This window comes from Carcharodon carcharias, chromosome 8, assembly GCF_017639515.1.
Source record: "Carcharodon carcharias isolate sCarCar2 chromosome 8, sCarCar2.pri, whole genome shotgun sequence".
Taxonomy (NCBI): Eukaryota; Metazoa; Chordata; class Chondrichthyes; order Lamniformes; family Lamnidae; genus Carcharodon; species Carcharodon carcharias.
In genome coordinates this window covers 102,719,159-102,736,376 of record NC_054474.1, presented here as the reverse complement: position 1 = coordinate 102,736,376, position 17,218 = coordinate 102,719,159, and the positions used below count along the sequence as shown (strand labels likewise).

Here is a 17,218-nt window from a genome sequence, read left to right as displayed (position 1 = left end):
GAAATATGGCTGTGCAAGCGGGTTTTAGTAAACACCTTGTCAAACACCAGGAGAGAAATGGAGAGCAATGAAGGTGAACAAGGCAAAAGAGAGATACAAAAATCCTGACGGAGAGAAGAACAAAACTTCTTCAAGGTAGGCATTCGTTGAAGAGAAGTGACAGTCAATTAAACACTAAGATAAAAACAAAAAACTGCAGATGCTGGAAATCCAAAACAAAAACAAAAATACCTGGAAAAACTCAGCAGGTCTGGCAGCATCTGCGAATAGGAGCACAGTTAACGTTTTGACTCCAAATGACCCTTCAACAGAACTAAGTAAAAATAGAAGAGATTTATAGAAGAAAAATAGAAGGTTATTATCAAATCAGCTTCCAGTGAATGTAGACCCACAATACGAGTTGGCAAGTGTGTTCATAGAAGCCACAAGCAAAGCTGGCATATGAAATGGAAAAAAAATTTCAAACCAAAAAGATTTATCTGACGTTACAGTTAAAGCATGTAGTTGGAGCAACATCGAGGGAGCTCTGCATGTTTTTTTTCCCTTATTCTTTTCATCGGATGTGGGCATCTCTGGCAAGGCCAGCATTTGTTGCCCGTCCCTAATTGCCCTTGAACTGACCTGGCCAGGTTATTTCAAAGGGCAGTTAAGAATCAACCACATTGCTGTGGGCCTGGAGTCACATGTAGGCCAGACCAGGTAAGGGTGGCAGATTTCCTTCCATACAGGACATTAATGAACCAGATGGGTTTTACAACAATCGATGATAGTCTCACTAGCTGTATATTCCAGATTTATTAACTGAACTCAAATTCTGCCAGCTTCCATGGTGGGATTTGAACCCATGCCCCCAGAGCATTAGCCTGGGTCTCTGGATTACTAGATTACCATTGCGGCACTGTCTCCCACAAGTGCCAGAATGAACATGTGATTAAGGCCCTGAACAGCAGAAGTATAAATCTATTCTCTTCTTTAGCACTGTTATCACTAAGTTTATGAGCATAAAATTTGCCAAAAATGCTCAGATTTTGAAAAGGTGCCCTTCTCCAGCCAGACCAACTATTTATTTTGTACACATTCAGTATTAACTGTCTGTTAAAGGCAGTGATCTGCCTAATGCAGTTGTCTGATATCTCCTTATCTGCTATTTTACTGCAAGTGTTAACCCATTTAAAATAAACTTTGGAGTCCTTGTTAAGATAGTGGTCAAAACAATGTCAGGTGGACAGGTTTAGGGTTTATCTGCTAATGTCACCAACTAGATCTTATATTAGTTATAACTTAGACCCACTTAAAATAATTTTAGAAATAACGTTGCGAGGGAGTAAAACATCACACTATATTTTTATAAAATATATATAGACATCCTCATGGCTATTTCTAAAATTTTAAGAACTGAACAAAGATCCTGAAAATGGCCGAATCTGTGTCTGTCTGTGACCCCTGAACAAAAAAGAGCTGCGTGGCAGAATTGGGGAAACCTGCACATTATCATCTCTAGGGAGCCATGAACGGCCCCCTGTGGGCTGCACAGGCCAAATTCAAAGAGAGCTTTACAAAGGTCATTTGTATTTCATAATTTAGGTTGACCAACATGAATCGGCTTGACTGCTAAGATAAAGGACCCTGCAACCTTCCTTTTAAGTCTTAATGGTCGATACGTCTAACATTCTCGGGGACCCAGTCGAGGGTGTTATGGCACAGCCGATGGCAGATGCTGAGTTGTTTAAATCCCAAAGTGAAACATGAAACAACTGCCACAACTTGTTTTGCAGTTTGTATAAATTTTTAGCTGTGTGCCTTGAATTTAGTAGTAATCAGACCGACAAGTCTTATAAGTTTTTACAAAACTAGATTAAACATTATTAATAGAAGAAGTTACTTTAAATACATAAATTGACCTACAAATTACTACTCTGATAACTTCTAAATCCCCGAATCAATCCAACTCCCAGTTCCACTTTTGTTAAAGCAACAGTAAGACATACAGATTTTAAAAGACCCAAGCAAAGAAACATGATACCCTGAACAAGTCGAATTCAAAGTGAGTTCTCTTAACTTCAGTCCCTTGAAGACAGCAGCTTGAGGCATAGATGCTGACGGCTTTTTCACACACTTGTAAGATCTTAAAAATGCCTTCCCTTACAAAACAGACTTCTCTTCTTTGTACAAAAACAAAAATACCTGGAAAATCTCAGCAGGTCTGACAGCATCTGCGGAGAGGAATACATTCCTCTCTGCAGATGCTGTCAGACCTGCTGAGTTTTTCCAGGTATTTTTGTTTTTGTTTCAGATTTCCAGCATCCGCAGTATTTTGCTTTTCTCTTTATACATATCTTCCTCTTTGAATACAAATACCCATTGTTTCACTATGTCTTTGGACTTTATCTCCCCGATAATAAACCCTCTTACAGCACTAAGTTTTAAGAGTAATTTTTGGGGAAAAATAAACACATGTTTCTAAACTTCACCTGGCTAGGTGACACATTTCACTTCTTTAAAACAACCCAGTCTAGTTTATTTCAAATTGCAAATGTTCCCTTGACACCCATGTTCCTAAACTTTCCCATGTTTACCTAATTAACATTTCAAACCTAACCTCTCTTAGATCAAAGCACTCAGACCAGATGCCTCTAATTCAATTAAATCTCACAAACACATATAGACACACATAGACACATGCCACTATTATTCTATTTTACAATAAATTCCAATAGCATTATGAGAATTATTATATCTTCTTGAGAAGGGATACACATTCTTTGTCAAAGCCAGTGTGGAGAGATGGGAGTCACGTGACATGGGCCTCAGGCTTGTGGAACCAGTAATATTGCCTTGCTGATTTGCAAAGCTTAGCCTGCTGTTTACCATCTAACTGGCAGACTCACAGAAAAGGAACTCTGCCCAGGTTGAATACCTGGCCCCATCTACACTTCTTCTGCTGGACATTCTGTACCATTACCTACAAGACTGATTCATCTCTGCATGCCAAACTCATCGTGTGATGTCAACACCACTGGAAAAGTGAATTATACAGCATCGGCTTTCAACCCACTGACCTCTGTGAAGGAATGCCTCATTGGAATTTGACTTTGGACTCTGGAACCCACGTGAAACAATATTTCTTTTCTCTGCGGTATCTGCACTGTAAATCTTTCTTTTCTCTGTCTCTTTCTTTACAATCTGAAGGCGAGGGTGAAGTCGCAAAGCCTCCTCATGCTTTGAGGCTATGCAAATAAACTAAGCCTTTAATTTCATCCTATCCCGAGTTTCTGTGGGGTCATTAATAGAAAATTGGTTGGCACAAAACCAAGGAGTTGGGAAATACGCCACCACATAGGAAGAGGAAAACAAATCGAAGCACCTTTCTGTTTACAAACAGGTGGTGAGAGGAGAAATTAGTGCTGTTTAATTTAACCCCCCTTATCAGGAATTGGGAGCTCAAATCCGGAATCACCCATTTGAATTTTACCAGAGTCCAAGTAAGACACGAGCCAAATCTGATATAAAAGAGCAACTTGGAAACCAAAAGGAAAATCTCAGTGACTGGAACAAATTTTAAAACACAAGTAACTTGCCACAGCAAATTCCTTTTCCCAACACTAAGAAAATGGCAACTTTTGATGCCCAGATGTGGATCAAGCAAGGAAATCTGAATGGTTAAACATTAGCACCCCTTAGCACAGAGGAACTGAAAACTGTAGCTAGGGAGGTACAGTTAAAGTTACCCAGTAAAGTGAAGAAAAATGAACTGATCCAGTTGTTGGTGGAACTTTTGGATCACACATATCCGATAAAACTGGTAGATATAGAGCTCAGCTGTGATTCTGAATCCCTTCCCCTGGTCAAATTTGATCTGGAAAAGCTTAGGATGCAGCTCGAATTTAAGGAGAGGGAAAGAAAGGCTCAGGAGAGGGAACAGGAAAGGGAAAAAGAATTCCAGTACTGAAAATTTGAAATGGAGCTAGCAGCTTAAAGGGGGAGAGAGAGAGAGAGAGAGAGATAGGACAGCTGGAAGCTGCGAGGGAAAATGTATACCCAGTAGCAACCCCTGTCTCTCTAACCTAGAACTACTCTCTGCGGCCCTCAGGTATGCTAGATTCATTCCCAAATTCGAAGAGAGTAACATGCGTCATTTTTGCCACTTTTGAGAAAGTAGCAGGACAGCTAAAATGGCCATTAAATATCTGGACATTTTTATTTCGAGGGCAGCTATCAAAGAGAGTCCTAGAGGTCTACTCCATGCTGACCTCTGATGTGTCCATGAATTATGAGTAGACCAAGGCTGCCATCCTAAGTTCCTATGAGTTAGTCCTGGAGGCATATCAACTTCAATTCTGGAATGAATCACAGAATTGTTACGATATAGGAGTTGGCCATTTGGCCCAACATGTCTGCATCGGCTCACCAAATGAGCATTATGACTTAGTGCCATTCTCCTGCCTTTTCCCCATAACCCTGCACATTGTTTCTATTTAAATAATCGTTGAATGCCCTCTAGAATGCCTCGATTGAACCTATGTCAACCACTCTTCCAGGCAGTGCATCCCAGACCCGCACCACTCGCTGTTTGAAAAAGTTTTTTCTGATATCACATTTGTGTCTTTTGCAAATCATTTTAAATCTATGCCTTCTTATCCTCGATCCTTTTACAAGCGGGAACATTTTCTCCCTATCTACTCTATTCAGCTGTCTCATGGTTTTGAACCCCTCTATCAAAGCTCCTCTCAGCCTTCTCCTCCCCAAGGAGTACAGTCCCAATCTCTCCGATCTATCTTCGTAACTGAAGTTTCTCATCCCTGGAACCATTCTTGTAAACCTCTTCTGCATTCGTTCCAATACGTTCACATCCTTCCTATACTGTGCCACCCAGAAATATACTCCAGCTGAGGTCTAATTAGTGTCTTATATAAGCTCATCATAATCTCCCTGCTGTTGTACTCTATGTCCCTATTGATAATGCCCTGGATAAGCCCTGTATGCTCTCTCCACCTGTCCTGCCACCTTCAATGATCTATGCATATATACATATATAAAAACAAAAAAACTGCGGATGCTGGAAATCCAAAACAAAAACAGAATTACCTGGAAAAACTCAGCAGGTCTGGCAGCATCGGCGGAGAAGAAAAGAGTTGACGTTTCGAGTCCTCATGACCCTTCGACAGAACTTGAGTTCTGTCGAAGGGTCATGAGGACTCGAAACGTCAACTCTTTTCTTCTCCGCCGATGCTGCCAGACCTGCTGAGTTTTTCCAGGTAATTCTGTTTATGCATATATACATCTAGGTCCCTGTGCTCCTGCATGCAATTAAGAACTGTACCCCTTATTTTATGGAAAAACTCAGCAGGTCTGGCAGCATCGGCGGAGAAGAAAAGAGTTGACATTTCGAGTCCTCATGACCCTTCGACAGAACTTGAGTTTGAGTCCAAGAAAGAGTTGAAATATAAGCTGGTTTAAGGTGTGTGGGGGGGGCGGAGAAAGAGAGAGAAGTGGAGGGGGTTGGTTTGGTTGTAGGGACAAACAAGCAGTGATAGAAGCAGATCATCAAAAGATGTCAACAACAATAGAACAAAAGATCACATAGGTGTTAAAGTTGGTGATATTATCTAAACGAATGTGCTAATTAAGAATGGATGGTAGAGCACTCAAGGTATAGCTCTAGTTGGGGTGCGAAGAGCATAAAAGATTTTAAAATATTTAAAAATAATGGAAATAGGTGGGAAAAGAAAAATCTATATAATTTATTGGAAAAAAAAGGAAGGGAGAACAGAAAGGGGGTGGGGATGGGGGAGGAAGCTCAAGACCTAAAGTTGTTGAATTCAATATTCAGTCCGGAAGGCTGTAAAGTGCCTAGTCGGAAGATGAGGTGTTGTTCCTCCAGTTTGCGTTGGGCTTCACTGGAACAATGTAGCAAGCCAAGGACAGACATGTGGGCAAGAGAGCAGGGTGGAGTGTTAAAATGGCAAGCGACAGGGAGGTTTGTGTCATTCTTGCGGACAGACCGCAGGTGTTCTGCAAAGCGGTCGCCCAGTTTACGTTTGGTCTCTCCAATGTAGAGGAGACCACATTGGGAGCAACGAATGCAATAGTCTAAGTTGGGGGAAATGCAAGTGAAATGCTGCTTCATTTGAAAGGAGTGTTTGGGCCCTTGGACGGTGAGGAGAGAGGAAGTGAAGGGGCAGGTGTTGCATCTTTTGCGTGGGCATGGGGTGGTGCCATAGGAGGGGGTTGAGGAGTAGGGGGTGATGGAGGAGTGGACCAGGGTGTCCTGGAGGGAGCGATCCCTACGGAATGCCGATAGCGGGGGTGAAGGGAAGATGTGTTTGGTGGTGGCATCATGCTGGAGTTGGCGGAAATGGCGGAGGATGATCCTTTGAATGCAGAGGCTGGTGGGGTGATAAGTGAGGACAAGGGGGACCCTATCATGTTTCTGGGAGGGAGGAGAAGGCGTGAGGGCGGATGCGCGGGAGATGGGTCAGACACGGTTGTGGGCCCTGACAATGACCGTGGGTGGAACACCTCGGTTAAGGAAGAAGGAGGACATGTCAGAGGAACTGTTTTTGAAGGTAGCATCATCGGAACAGATGCGACGGAGGTGAAGGAATTGAGAGAATGAGATGGAGTCCTTACAGGAAGCGGGGTGTGAGGAGCTGCAGTCAAGTTAGCTGTGGGAGTCGGTGGGTTTGTAATGGATATTGGTGGGCAGCCTATCACCAGAGATTGAGACAGAGAGGTCAAGGAAGGGAAGGGAAGTGTCAGAGATGGACCATGTGAAAATGATGGAGGGGTGAAGATTGGAAGCAAAATTAATAAATTTTTCCAAGTCCTGACGAGAGCATGAAGCAGCACTGAAGTAATCATCGATGTACCGGAGAAAGAGTTGTGGAAGGGGGCCGGAGTAGGACTGCAACAAGGAATGTTCCACATACCCCATAAAGAGACAGGCATAGCTGGGGCCCAATAAATTTTTCCAATAAATTATATAGATTTTTCTTTTCCCATCTATTTCATTATTTTTAAATATTTTAAAATCTTTTATGCTCTCCCCACCCCCACTAGAGCTATACCTTGAGCACCCTACCATCCATTCTTAATTAGCACATTCGTTTAGATAATATCACCAACTTTAACACCTATGTGTTCTTTTGTTCTATTGTTGTTGACATCTTTTGATGATCTGCTTCTATCACTGCTTGTTTGTCCCTACAACCAAACCAACCCCCTCCACTTCTCTCTCTCTCTCTCTCCGCCCCCCCACACACCTTAAACCAGCTTATATTTCAACTCTTTCTTGGACTCGAACTCAAGTTCTGTCGTAGAGTCATGAGGACTCGAAACGTCAACTCTTTTCTTTTCCGCTGATGCTGCCAGACCTGCTGAGTTTTTCCAGGTAATTCTGTTTTTGTTTTGGATTTCCAGCATCCGCTGTTTTTTTGTTTTTACCCCTTATTTTATGTTGGCTGTCCTAATTCTTCCTATCAAAGTGCATCTTCTCACACTTCTCTGCATTGAGCTTGATCTGCCAGCTATCTGCCCACTCCAACAACTTGTCCATGTCCTTTTATAGTTTTGTGCTGTCATCCTCACAGTTTACAGTGCTTCCAAGTTTTGTATCATCTGCAAACTTCAAAATTGTCTCCTGCACACCAAACTCTAGATCATTAATATATTTCAGGAAAAGCAAGGGTCCCAATACCGACCCCTGGGGAACTCCACTACTAACCTTCTTCCAGCTCGAAAAATATCCATTGACCATTACCCTCTGTTTCCTATTGCTCAGCCAATTTTGTATCCATGTTGCTACTGTCCCTTTTATTCCATGTGCTATAACTTTTCTCAAAAGTCTGTTGTGTGGCACTGTATCGAATGCATTTGGAAAATCCATGTACACCATATTAATAGCATTATCCTCATCTACCCTCTCTGTTACCTCTTCAAAAAACTCCAGCAAGTTAAATATGATTAAATATGATTTCCCCTTAAGAAATCCATGTCTGAGTGTCTTCCTAATCAACTCACATTTCTCCATGTGACTACTAATTCTATCCTGAATAATTGTCTCTAGAAACTTCCACACCACTGAAGTTAAACTGAAGTATTCAATGAACGGTATGTCACTAGGAAGTTCTGAGGAACAAAGGGGCATTGGCGTGTGTGTCCATAGATCTCTGAAGGCAGAGGGACATGTTAGTGAGATGGTGAAAAAGGCATATGGGACACTTGCCTTTATCAACCAAGGCATAGATTACAAAAGTAGAGAGGTCATGTTGGAGTTGTATAGAACCTTGTGAGGCTACAGCTGGAGTACTGTGTGCAGTTCTGGCCATCATATTATAGGAAGGATGTGATTGCATTGGAGGGGGTGCAGAGGGGATTCACCAGGATGTTGCCTGGGATGAAACATTTAAGTTATGAAGAGAGGTTGGATAGACTTGGGTTGTTTTCGTTGGAGCAAAGAAGACTGAGGGGTGACCTGATCGAGGTGTACAAGATTATGAGGGGCATGGACAGGGTGGATAGGGAGCAGCTGTTCCCCTTAGTTGAAGGGTCAGTCACAAGTGGACATAAATTCAAGGTGAGGGGCAGGAGGTTTAGCGGGGGATGTGAGGAAAAACTTTTTTACCTAGAGGGTGGTGACGGTCTGGAATGCGCTGCCTGGGAGGGTGGTGGAGGCGGGTTGCCTCACATCCTTTAAAAAGTACCTGGATGAGCACTTGGCAGGTCATAACATTCAAGGCTATGGGCCAGGTGCTGGTAAATGAGGTTAGGTAGGTAGGTCAGGTGTTTCTGATGTGTCGGTGCAGACTCGATGGGCCGAAGGTCCTCTTCTGCACTGTCATTTTGTGATTCTGTGACTGGTCTGTAACTGCTGGACTTATCCTTAGAACTTTTTTTGAACAAGGGTATAATATTGGCTCGTAAAAAGCCCATGCAAATCAACATTGAGTTCGAATGACTGTAGTAAATCTTGTTCGACTGATGGGTAAGGTCCCTAACAACCCCACGCACCTATGAGGGGCTGCGTGAGTTGGTATTGTTGGACAAATTCAAAAATTGTTTACCTTCCAACCTGCAAATGCTCTTAGAAGAGCAGAGAATCCTCACATCCAGGGATGCGGCAGTCACAGCAGACAGCTATGATCTCACCCATAGGACACTCAGACAGACCCTCTCCAAACCATTCCTATGAATATTGGAAAGAAAGGCAGGGTGACCTAAATAGGAAAGGACCACCCACCCGGAAAAGATAACACAAAGGACGGTGCAAGAAGCCCTCCTGCAGCCTGAAAGGAGAACCCTAGAGATTGGGGTGCTTCTATTGCAATAAAATAGGCCATTCCAGGCCTGAGTTCTGGGGATTGCGAGTGAAGCTTGTATGTCTAATAGGGCACCATAGGAGTAGTCTCCTGAAGGATGCCCCAATGGGTATTAGGGCAGAGCAGACAGAGACTCTCACTACAGAAACCTACCCTTTGGAGAGAATGGCACAATGTGCGTCTGAGCTGGACAAACTCACAGCTTCTTGAGTTTTGTTCTTTCAGGAACAGTGTCTCCCCTACCCGTCCCAAAATATGAGCAAGTCCGCTGTACTGCTCCGGGACACAAGGCCATTCAGTCCTGAATGTTAGAAGGAAGCCTGAACCTACCCCTAAGTCCACCCTGAAAGCCAAAGCACTGATCAGTGGAGTGGGAGGAGGATCTGTGTTTGCGCCCCTCCACCTAGCGTGTGACCTTGTTTCAGGGCCTGTCACGGTAGTAATTGTCCCTGAACTACCAGTAGCAGGACTTGATTTCCTCCTTGGAAACTATTTGGCTTGTGGCAAGGTGTTAGCCAGCAAAAGAAAAGAGGTCAATGCCAGCCAGCAGAAATCTGCAGGAGAGCAGGAAGTTGGGGAAGGTCCAGAGGGTGAAACAGCACCCATCAACATTGAGCAAGAGCTGCTTGAATGTAGTAAGGCCGAAGCCAGACCAGTAAAGTTAAGAGGTCCAGCAAAGGTCAATAGAATTTAAAATTGACTCTCAGAATTTCCCAGAATTAAACAATGAGCATAGAAAGAGATAGTGAAGCGGATGCCCGATGTAGTTGAGGAGCTTGAAGGAAGGCACGCTATTAAACCAAGACAAAGATTAAGGAATTGCCAGAGGTATGGCTGGCAGAATCCTTCTTTCTGATAGTAAATAGGGACAAAGGGAGTTCCCAAACTGATGAACAGATTGGGAGTGAGATGCCTCCTCCAGTCGAAAAGCCACAAAAGAGTGTAGCTGGAGTTGCACCTCCACTTGAGGGCAGTGGTGTTCCAGGACACCTGGAACAAGTTAGGAGAGCACCCCCTCCCAATCCAAAGGCCCCAGCTAAGAAGTCATTGATTTGTCTGGCTGGCAGCTTTATGGCGAAAATAAATGGGGAACAGTAAAGTTCCAAAATTAGCCCAAAAAGTGTGAGAGTGATGCCCACTTAGTTGAAAAGCCACCAGGAGGTACAGCGGGAGCTGACCATCCACCAGAGGGCAATAATGTTCTGAAAGACTTGGAGCCTCCCACCGACTGACTAGCAGAGCGATTGCAACCCATATCCACCCACCTTAGTGCAGAATTGTGAGGCGACCTGACAAGGCTTCCCACTGCATTTAAAATGATCCATAACAACCCACCAGGCTACAGCAATCTAGCCCTACCCGGTACGGATGCAGGAGAGGCTCCTTACTGGAGCCAGCCTTTTTATCATCTGGGCCCAGAAAGGCTGGCCCAAGTTCAGGAGCAATTGCCTGCCTGTTGCTGTGCCAACCCATAGTACCTAGGAGCAATAACTGGAACACCCTAGTGGTGCTAGCGCCCGAGCTGGACACGAAACTGGAATCCCCAAAAGAGGCCAAAGTCCCATTAAAACACCCCAATCTCCTGGCAATTGGCCTAACCACAGTCCCTGGTTTTGAACAACTGAACTCACAGGTTACCAAGGTGGACAAGGAGGAGCTAAGCTGGACCACAGCCACTTAGCCCTATGATCAAAGGACCTGGCATTCTCAGAGTGAGATACTGGCATTGCCCTGAGCAGCTGGACTCACCCCCTATGTGCTAACCATCCTGTAAAACCCCCAGACCCTTTAGAAGACACTTAATCAGGAGAGGCCAAAAGCGTCTTATGCCTGATTTCTAACTGAGGATAATTAAGAACTCCAAACCCGACTTTCCATAAATACAGATTTGAATCTTCCCAGGTCACCTAATTATTCCACATCTCAGGACAGGACAGGACAATGTCCTTGCTGATGCACTAGCTAACATTTACACTACTAAAAAATGCAGCAGGGAACTGCCATTACCTCTGTTAGCTGTGTGCCTGACGTGTCAAGCGAATGAGAGAATGAATGCATACTTCTTTATCTCCTGTTCTTCCTTCATAAGACCACATCAAAAAAATGAAATAGAATTTGTTTTTTTTCTCTGAGGCTGCAAGGACTGTGAGGAACTAAGATCTCACATTGTTTATTTTTATGAAATATATATAGATATCCTTATGGTTATTTCTAAAATTTTAAAAACTGACAAAGATCCTTAAAGTGGTTCATTGAATGTCCGTTTGAGACCCCCAGACAATAAAAGCTGCCTTTTGTCAATATCGGGGAAACTCACGCATTATTATCGTTGGGGAGCCATTAATGACACCATGTGGGCTGCACAGGCCAAATTCAAAGAGAGCTATACAAAGGCGATCTGCATTTCATAACCTAGTCTGGTCAACAGGAGTCTGCTCACTGCTAAGACAAAGAGGCCCCCGATCTTCCTTTCAATGGTTGAGACATCTAACATTCCCGGGGATCCAGATGAGGTATAGAAAGACAGTGTGGAGAGGTGGGAGTCATGTGACATGGACCTCTGGCTTGTGGAACCAGTAATATTGCCTTGCTGAACTGCGAAGCTCAGTCTGCTATTTACCATCTAACTGGCAGCCTCACACAAAAGGAGTTCTGCCCAGGTTGAACACCTGGCCCCATCTGCACCCTTTCAGATGGAAATTCTGTACCACCACCCACAAGACTGATTCATCTCTGCGTGCCTATCTCATTGTGTGAAGTCAACACCACCGGAAAAGTGAATTATATAGCATCAGATTTCAGCCCACTGATCACTGTGAAGGAATGCCTCATTGGATTTTAATTCTGGAACCCACATGAAACAATATTTATTTTCTCTGTGCTGTATATCTTTCTTTTCTCTATCCCTCTCTTTACTTTCTGAAGGCGAAGCTGACATTGTAAAACTTCTACGTGTTTAGAGTTTACCCAAATAAACTAAGCCTTTGAATTCATCCTATCTCGAGTTTCTGTGGGGTTATTAAAAGAAGATTGGATCGCACCATAACCGAGGGATTGGGAAATACACCACCGCTTATAAAGAGGGAAACAAATCAAAACACGTTTCTGTTTACGGACGGGTGCTGAGAGGAGAAGTTAGTGCTGATTAAATTAACCTCCCTCCTGTCTGTAACTACGTTGACTTTCTCCCAAGACAGATGTGTTAACTTCTGTTAGTACAGTCCAGGCGATTTTGCAATCCCTTCCTTGTGTATGTGGCTGCCTAACAATACCTGTGAATGACTGAGTCTCTTATGAACAGAAACTTTTATTCTCTGCTATTTATAGATTAATATAGTGCAGGTGTCAAGATTTTCATTTTTTTCCAAACCTCTTTATCCTGGATTGTTTTGGCACTCACATTTTGGACCATTCATGTGGGCCTATAGAGAGGTTTTGGTAAAATTCCCAGGCTAATTAATGGCGAATCTTGTTTGTTATTGGGTGCAGCAACAATATTTCTATTTTGTCTTAGACCTTGATTAAAGTATGAAACAAAGAAGATCTATTAAATAAATGTTGAACAAACAATTAATCTAACAATGATACAGTGCAGGGATGAGGATACTGTAGGACTCTCATCTAAACCCCATGGCATATTAAATTACAAATAAGTTACAAATCCAAGAAATCATTTAATCTTCTGTACAGGTTTACTTGTAAATTGAAAGTGTCTTGGCTTTCTTCTCCTGAACCCTCTCAGGGCAACTGTGAAACTTGAGAGAATACTTTAACTATATATCACAGAGAGGAAGTTCATTGTATTTTTTACCAACACGCCCACCTTATACCATGGGATAAGAGAGCTAACCCACTTACAGCCCGCTCAGAATCAACAAAGAGCTGTTGGTAAAATACAAAACTGAATCACCCAGGAATTTGTATGTATTTGAAAACTGGGGGTCAGAGATTTCCTCTAAACCTTGTTGCCAGGCACTTCCCTGACTTTTCTGGGAGTTAAGAAATATCTGTTTTAACGATTGAGAGTCAGCGGAATAGCTACAAAAAATACCTTAGACAAAATACCTCTCTAATATAATAGGAGATCCAACAGTTAATCCTAAATCATGGTTAAAACAATTATTGGAGAATGCCCACTAGCCCCCCTTTATCTCATAAGACAGAAAAATAACCACTAGGTTTCTGTATATAGGCTAAAGTTATGTCCATATTTATTAAATAGAATAATATGCTGAAGGGAAAAGATAAGTGAGATGTAGTATGTTATAATAATTAAACTTGTACTACCCATGAATTGTTTGACTCTTGGGAGAATGAGCTGCAGAGCACTGGCCAGCTTTTTGTTCCAGCAGCAATGTGATTTTGTAGCTCCAGCCTCATCCAGATTTGACAGGTGAGCAGTAGACGCACAAGTGCATTTTTGCCTGATTAAGGTCTCAAGATTAGGATAGGACAGTGGCTGCCAGCCAGGGAAGTTACAGGGTGAGGGGCGTGACTACAAAAGGTTGGTTTCCCAGGACAGAACTCCTGCTCCTCCAGCATCCTCAAAAATAGTTCAACACTCGCCTTGGTAGGCCTATTTAGTTTTATTGCCCATGGAACTGGTTAGAGTGTATTCTGTGCAAACTCCCCTAGTTCCGATTTAAAATGGCAATCATTGTCCTGTTTACATCATTGGACCCTGATTTACATATTAAAAGGGGCCTAAACACCTGAAAAAGGAGGGGAATTTGGAAACCTGCCATAGGCCCCTTTCAAGGTGGAACCTACCACATTGCTTATTATTAGGATGCTAACCACTTTGAAACTGCCTTGTCCCATTAATGCCAGTGCAGGCAGTGAAAATCGTCCCCAGTTTCCAAAGTTATTATAGATCTTTTTAGCAAGTTCTCAGTCACTCAGTCATTAATCCTATATACATAAGCTTATTATTTGGATATACTTAGATTTCCAAAAGGCATTCGATAAGGTGCCACATAAAAGGGCCAGCTCGCTGACGCGTAAAATGATGCGGGATGATGTCGCGGATGGGAACCCCCGACGTCATCCCGCCCCATTTAAATCTTCAGGAAGGCGGGCCCGCAGCAAAATCAGCTGCAAGTCCGCCGACCTGTCAATGGCCAGTTGAGGCTATTGACAAGATTGTTAAAACAATTAAAGGACCTGCCTGTCAGCGATCTCCCTGAGGCAGCACTTAGCCTCAGGGAGATGTGCGCTCTTTCGTGCGCATGTGCGAAAGAACGCATTCCCGCTTTTGGGGAATCCTCCCCTGCCTGCACAGCACTTCCCGGCGGAAGTCATCACATGTAAAATGGCGGCGGGGCCCGCTTCTCCGGCGGGGATCAGCTCCCCGCCCGCTGGAGATTGGGTCAGGCGCACCCGCCCAGAAGGCAGAAAATTCTGCCCATTGTGTTGGAGGTGATATATTAGCATAGGTAGAGGATTGGCTACGGACAGGAAACAGAGTCAGGATAAATGGGTCATTTTCAGGTTGAAAATCTGTAACTAGTGGAATGCCACAGGGATCAGGGCTGGACCTCAATTATTTATAATCTATATTAATGACTTGGATAAAGGAACAGACTGTATTGTAGTCTAATTTGCCAATGTTGGAAAGATAGGTAAGAAAGCAACTTGTGAGGAGGATTCAATGTGTCTGCAAAGGGCTACAGATAGGTTAAATAAATAGGCAAAAAATGGACAGATGTAGTATAATTTGGGAAGATATGAGGTTGTCCACTTCGGTAGGAAGCATTGAAAGACAGAATATTATTTAAATGAAGAAAGACTGCAGAATGCTGCAGTACAGAAGGATCTGGGTATCCTCATACATGAATCACAAAAAGTTAGCATTCAGGTACAGCATGTAATTAGAAAGCCAAATGGAATGTTGGCCTATAATGCAAGGGGGATGGAGCATAAAAGTAGCAAGTCATGCTACAACTGTACAGGACATTGGTGAGACCACACCTGGAATACGAGTACAGTTTTGGTCTCCTTACTTAAGGAGGGATATATTCGCATTGAAAACAGTTGAGAGAAGTTTCACGAGGCTGAATCCTGGGATGGAGGGGTTGTTTTATGAGGAAAGATTCAGCAGGTTGGGACTATAATGATTGGAATTTAGAAGAATGAGTGGTGATTTTAGTGGAACAAAAAAAAGATTCTTTGGGAGCTTGACAGGATAGATGCTGGGAGGATGTTTCCTCTCGGGGGAATCTAGAACTAGAGGACACAGTTTAAAAATATGGGGTCTCCCATTCAAGACAGCGATGAGGAGGAATTTCTTCTCTCAGGGGGTCATCATTTTGGAATTCCTTTTCACAGAGAGCAGTGGAGGCTGAGCCATTGAATACATTCAAGGCTAAGTTAGACAGATTTTTGATCTGTAATGGAGTCAATGTTATTGGGGAGCAGGTACGAAAGTGGAGTTAAGGCCGTAATCGGATCAGCCATGAATTTACTGAATGAGAGAGTAAGTTCAAGGGGTTGAATGGCCGACTCCTGCTCCTAATTCTTATGATTTTCTGATCCAACCAGAGCCTAGACATGAAAATCCTTGGGTTTTAAGGTCTATTTCTCTGAAGTTAAAACATATTTTATTAAAGCAGTCACTCAATCAAAATGTTAATAGATTTAATACCTTGGTCAACAGTAGGAGAGTGGCACAGGAATTATGTCTCCACCCAATGCTCATCATCCATCTGCCATTTTAACACCCAATCTCCAGCTCTATAACACCAAGCAGAATTCACATCAAATAGTTCTGCAGAAGATACCATGGAAACCAACAATGGATGTATCTTTGCTAATGTGACATGGGTATGAAACTACAAAAATACAATTAGTACAGTCACATTGAATGAGTTGGCAAAGACTACTTTTAATGCAAACATGTGTGTTGACTTTTCAGAAACTACCTGAAAAAATACCAAAGAAAATTTTTCGAAAGCATTCCAGAGATAGCACTGGCCAATGGTCATTTTTATACATTTTACCCAAATATTTCAAATCCTGTAAAATAGTTCAGGAGTTCTCATATTTGTTAGTCCTGTGTTATTTAATTTTGTTTTCTCCCCTTAAACAGCATTGGGAATTTGCTCCAAACAGCGTACACTATCTACTGAGTCTGTGGCAGAGAATGGTTGCATCAGTCCCATTTGTTAAGTCTAATGAACCTCATCTGATGGAGACTTATGCACCGGAAGTTACAAAAGCTTACATTACTTCAAGGCTGGAGTCTGTGCCTCTAATCATAAGGTATACCTTTTACAAACTCTATTCAATACCAGACATTCTATTCCAACTGTCTGACAAACACCCATAGCCACCTAGGCCCTAAACTCTGGAACACCCTCCCTACCACTTTCTGCTTCTCTACCTTGCTTTCCAGAACAGTCCTGTTTGTGGATTTTTGCTGTTGTTGTCTGGCGCACTGACTGCTACCTTGCAGAGGCTGAGTGCCAACTCTCAGACACTTCTTCCTACGGCCCCCTGGATCATGACCCCACCACCAAACATCAAGCCATTTTTTTCTAGGACTGTCACTGACCTCATCTCCTCTGGAGATGTTCCCTTCACAGCTTCCAACCTCATAGTATCCCAACCCCCCCACAGCCCACATCTACCTCCTTCCCAAAATCCACAAACAGGACTATGCTGATAGACCCATCGCGCCAGCCTGTTCCTGCCCTACAGAACTCATTTTTTCCTATGTTGGCTCCATTCTCTCCCCTTGACTAGTCTTTTCCCATCTACAATCGTGATTTCTCTGATGCCATATGTCATATCAACAATTTGCAGTTCCCTGGCTCTAACCACCACCTCTTCACCATGGATGTCCAATCCCTCAACACCCCTATACCCACCAGGATGATCTGTGGGCTCTCCTCTTCATTCTT

General features: G+C 43.1%; 1 protein-coding gene across 1 annotated transcript in view; it reads left to right on the top strand.

The window, feature by feature from the left end:
- Positions 1-17,218, top strand: part of LOC121281476 (ran-binding protein 17-like) — a gene marked incomplete at its 5' end in the record, with an annotated part of 1,080,904 nt that overhangs the window by 178,007 nt on the left and 885,679 nt on the right. The window contains one exon of the mRNA XM_041194421.1: positions 16,405-16,577. Coding sequence (XP_041050355.1) covers positions 16,405-16,577 — 173 coding nt within the window. The remainder of the gene's footprint in view (positions 1-16,404; positions 16,578-17,218) is intronic.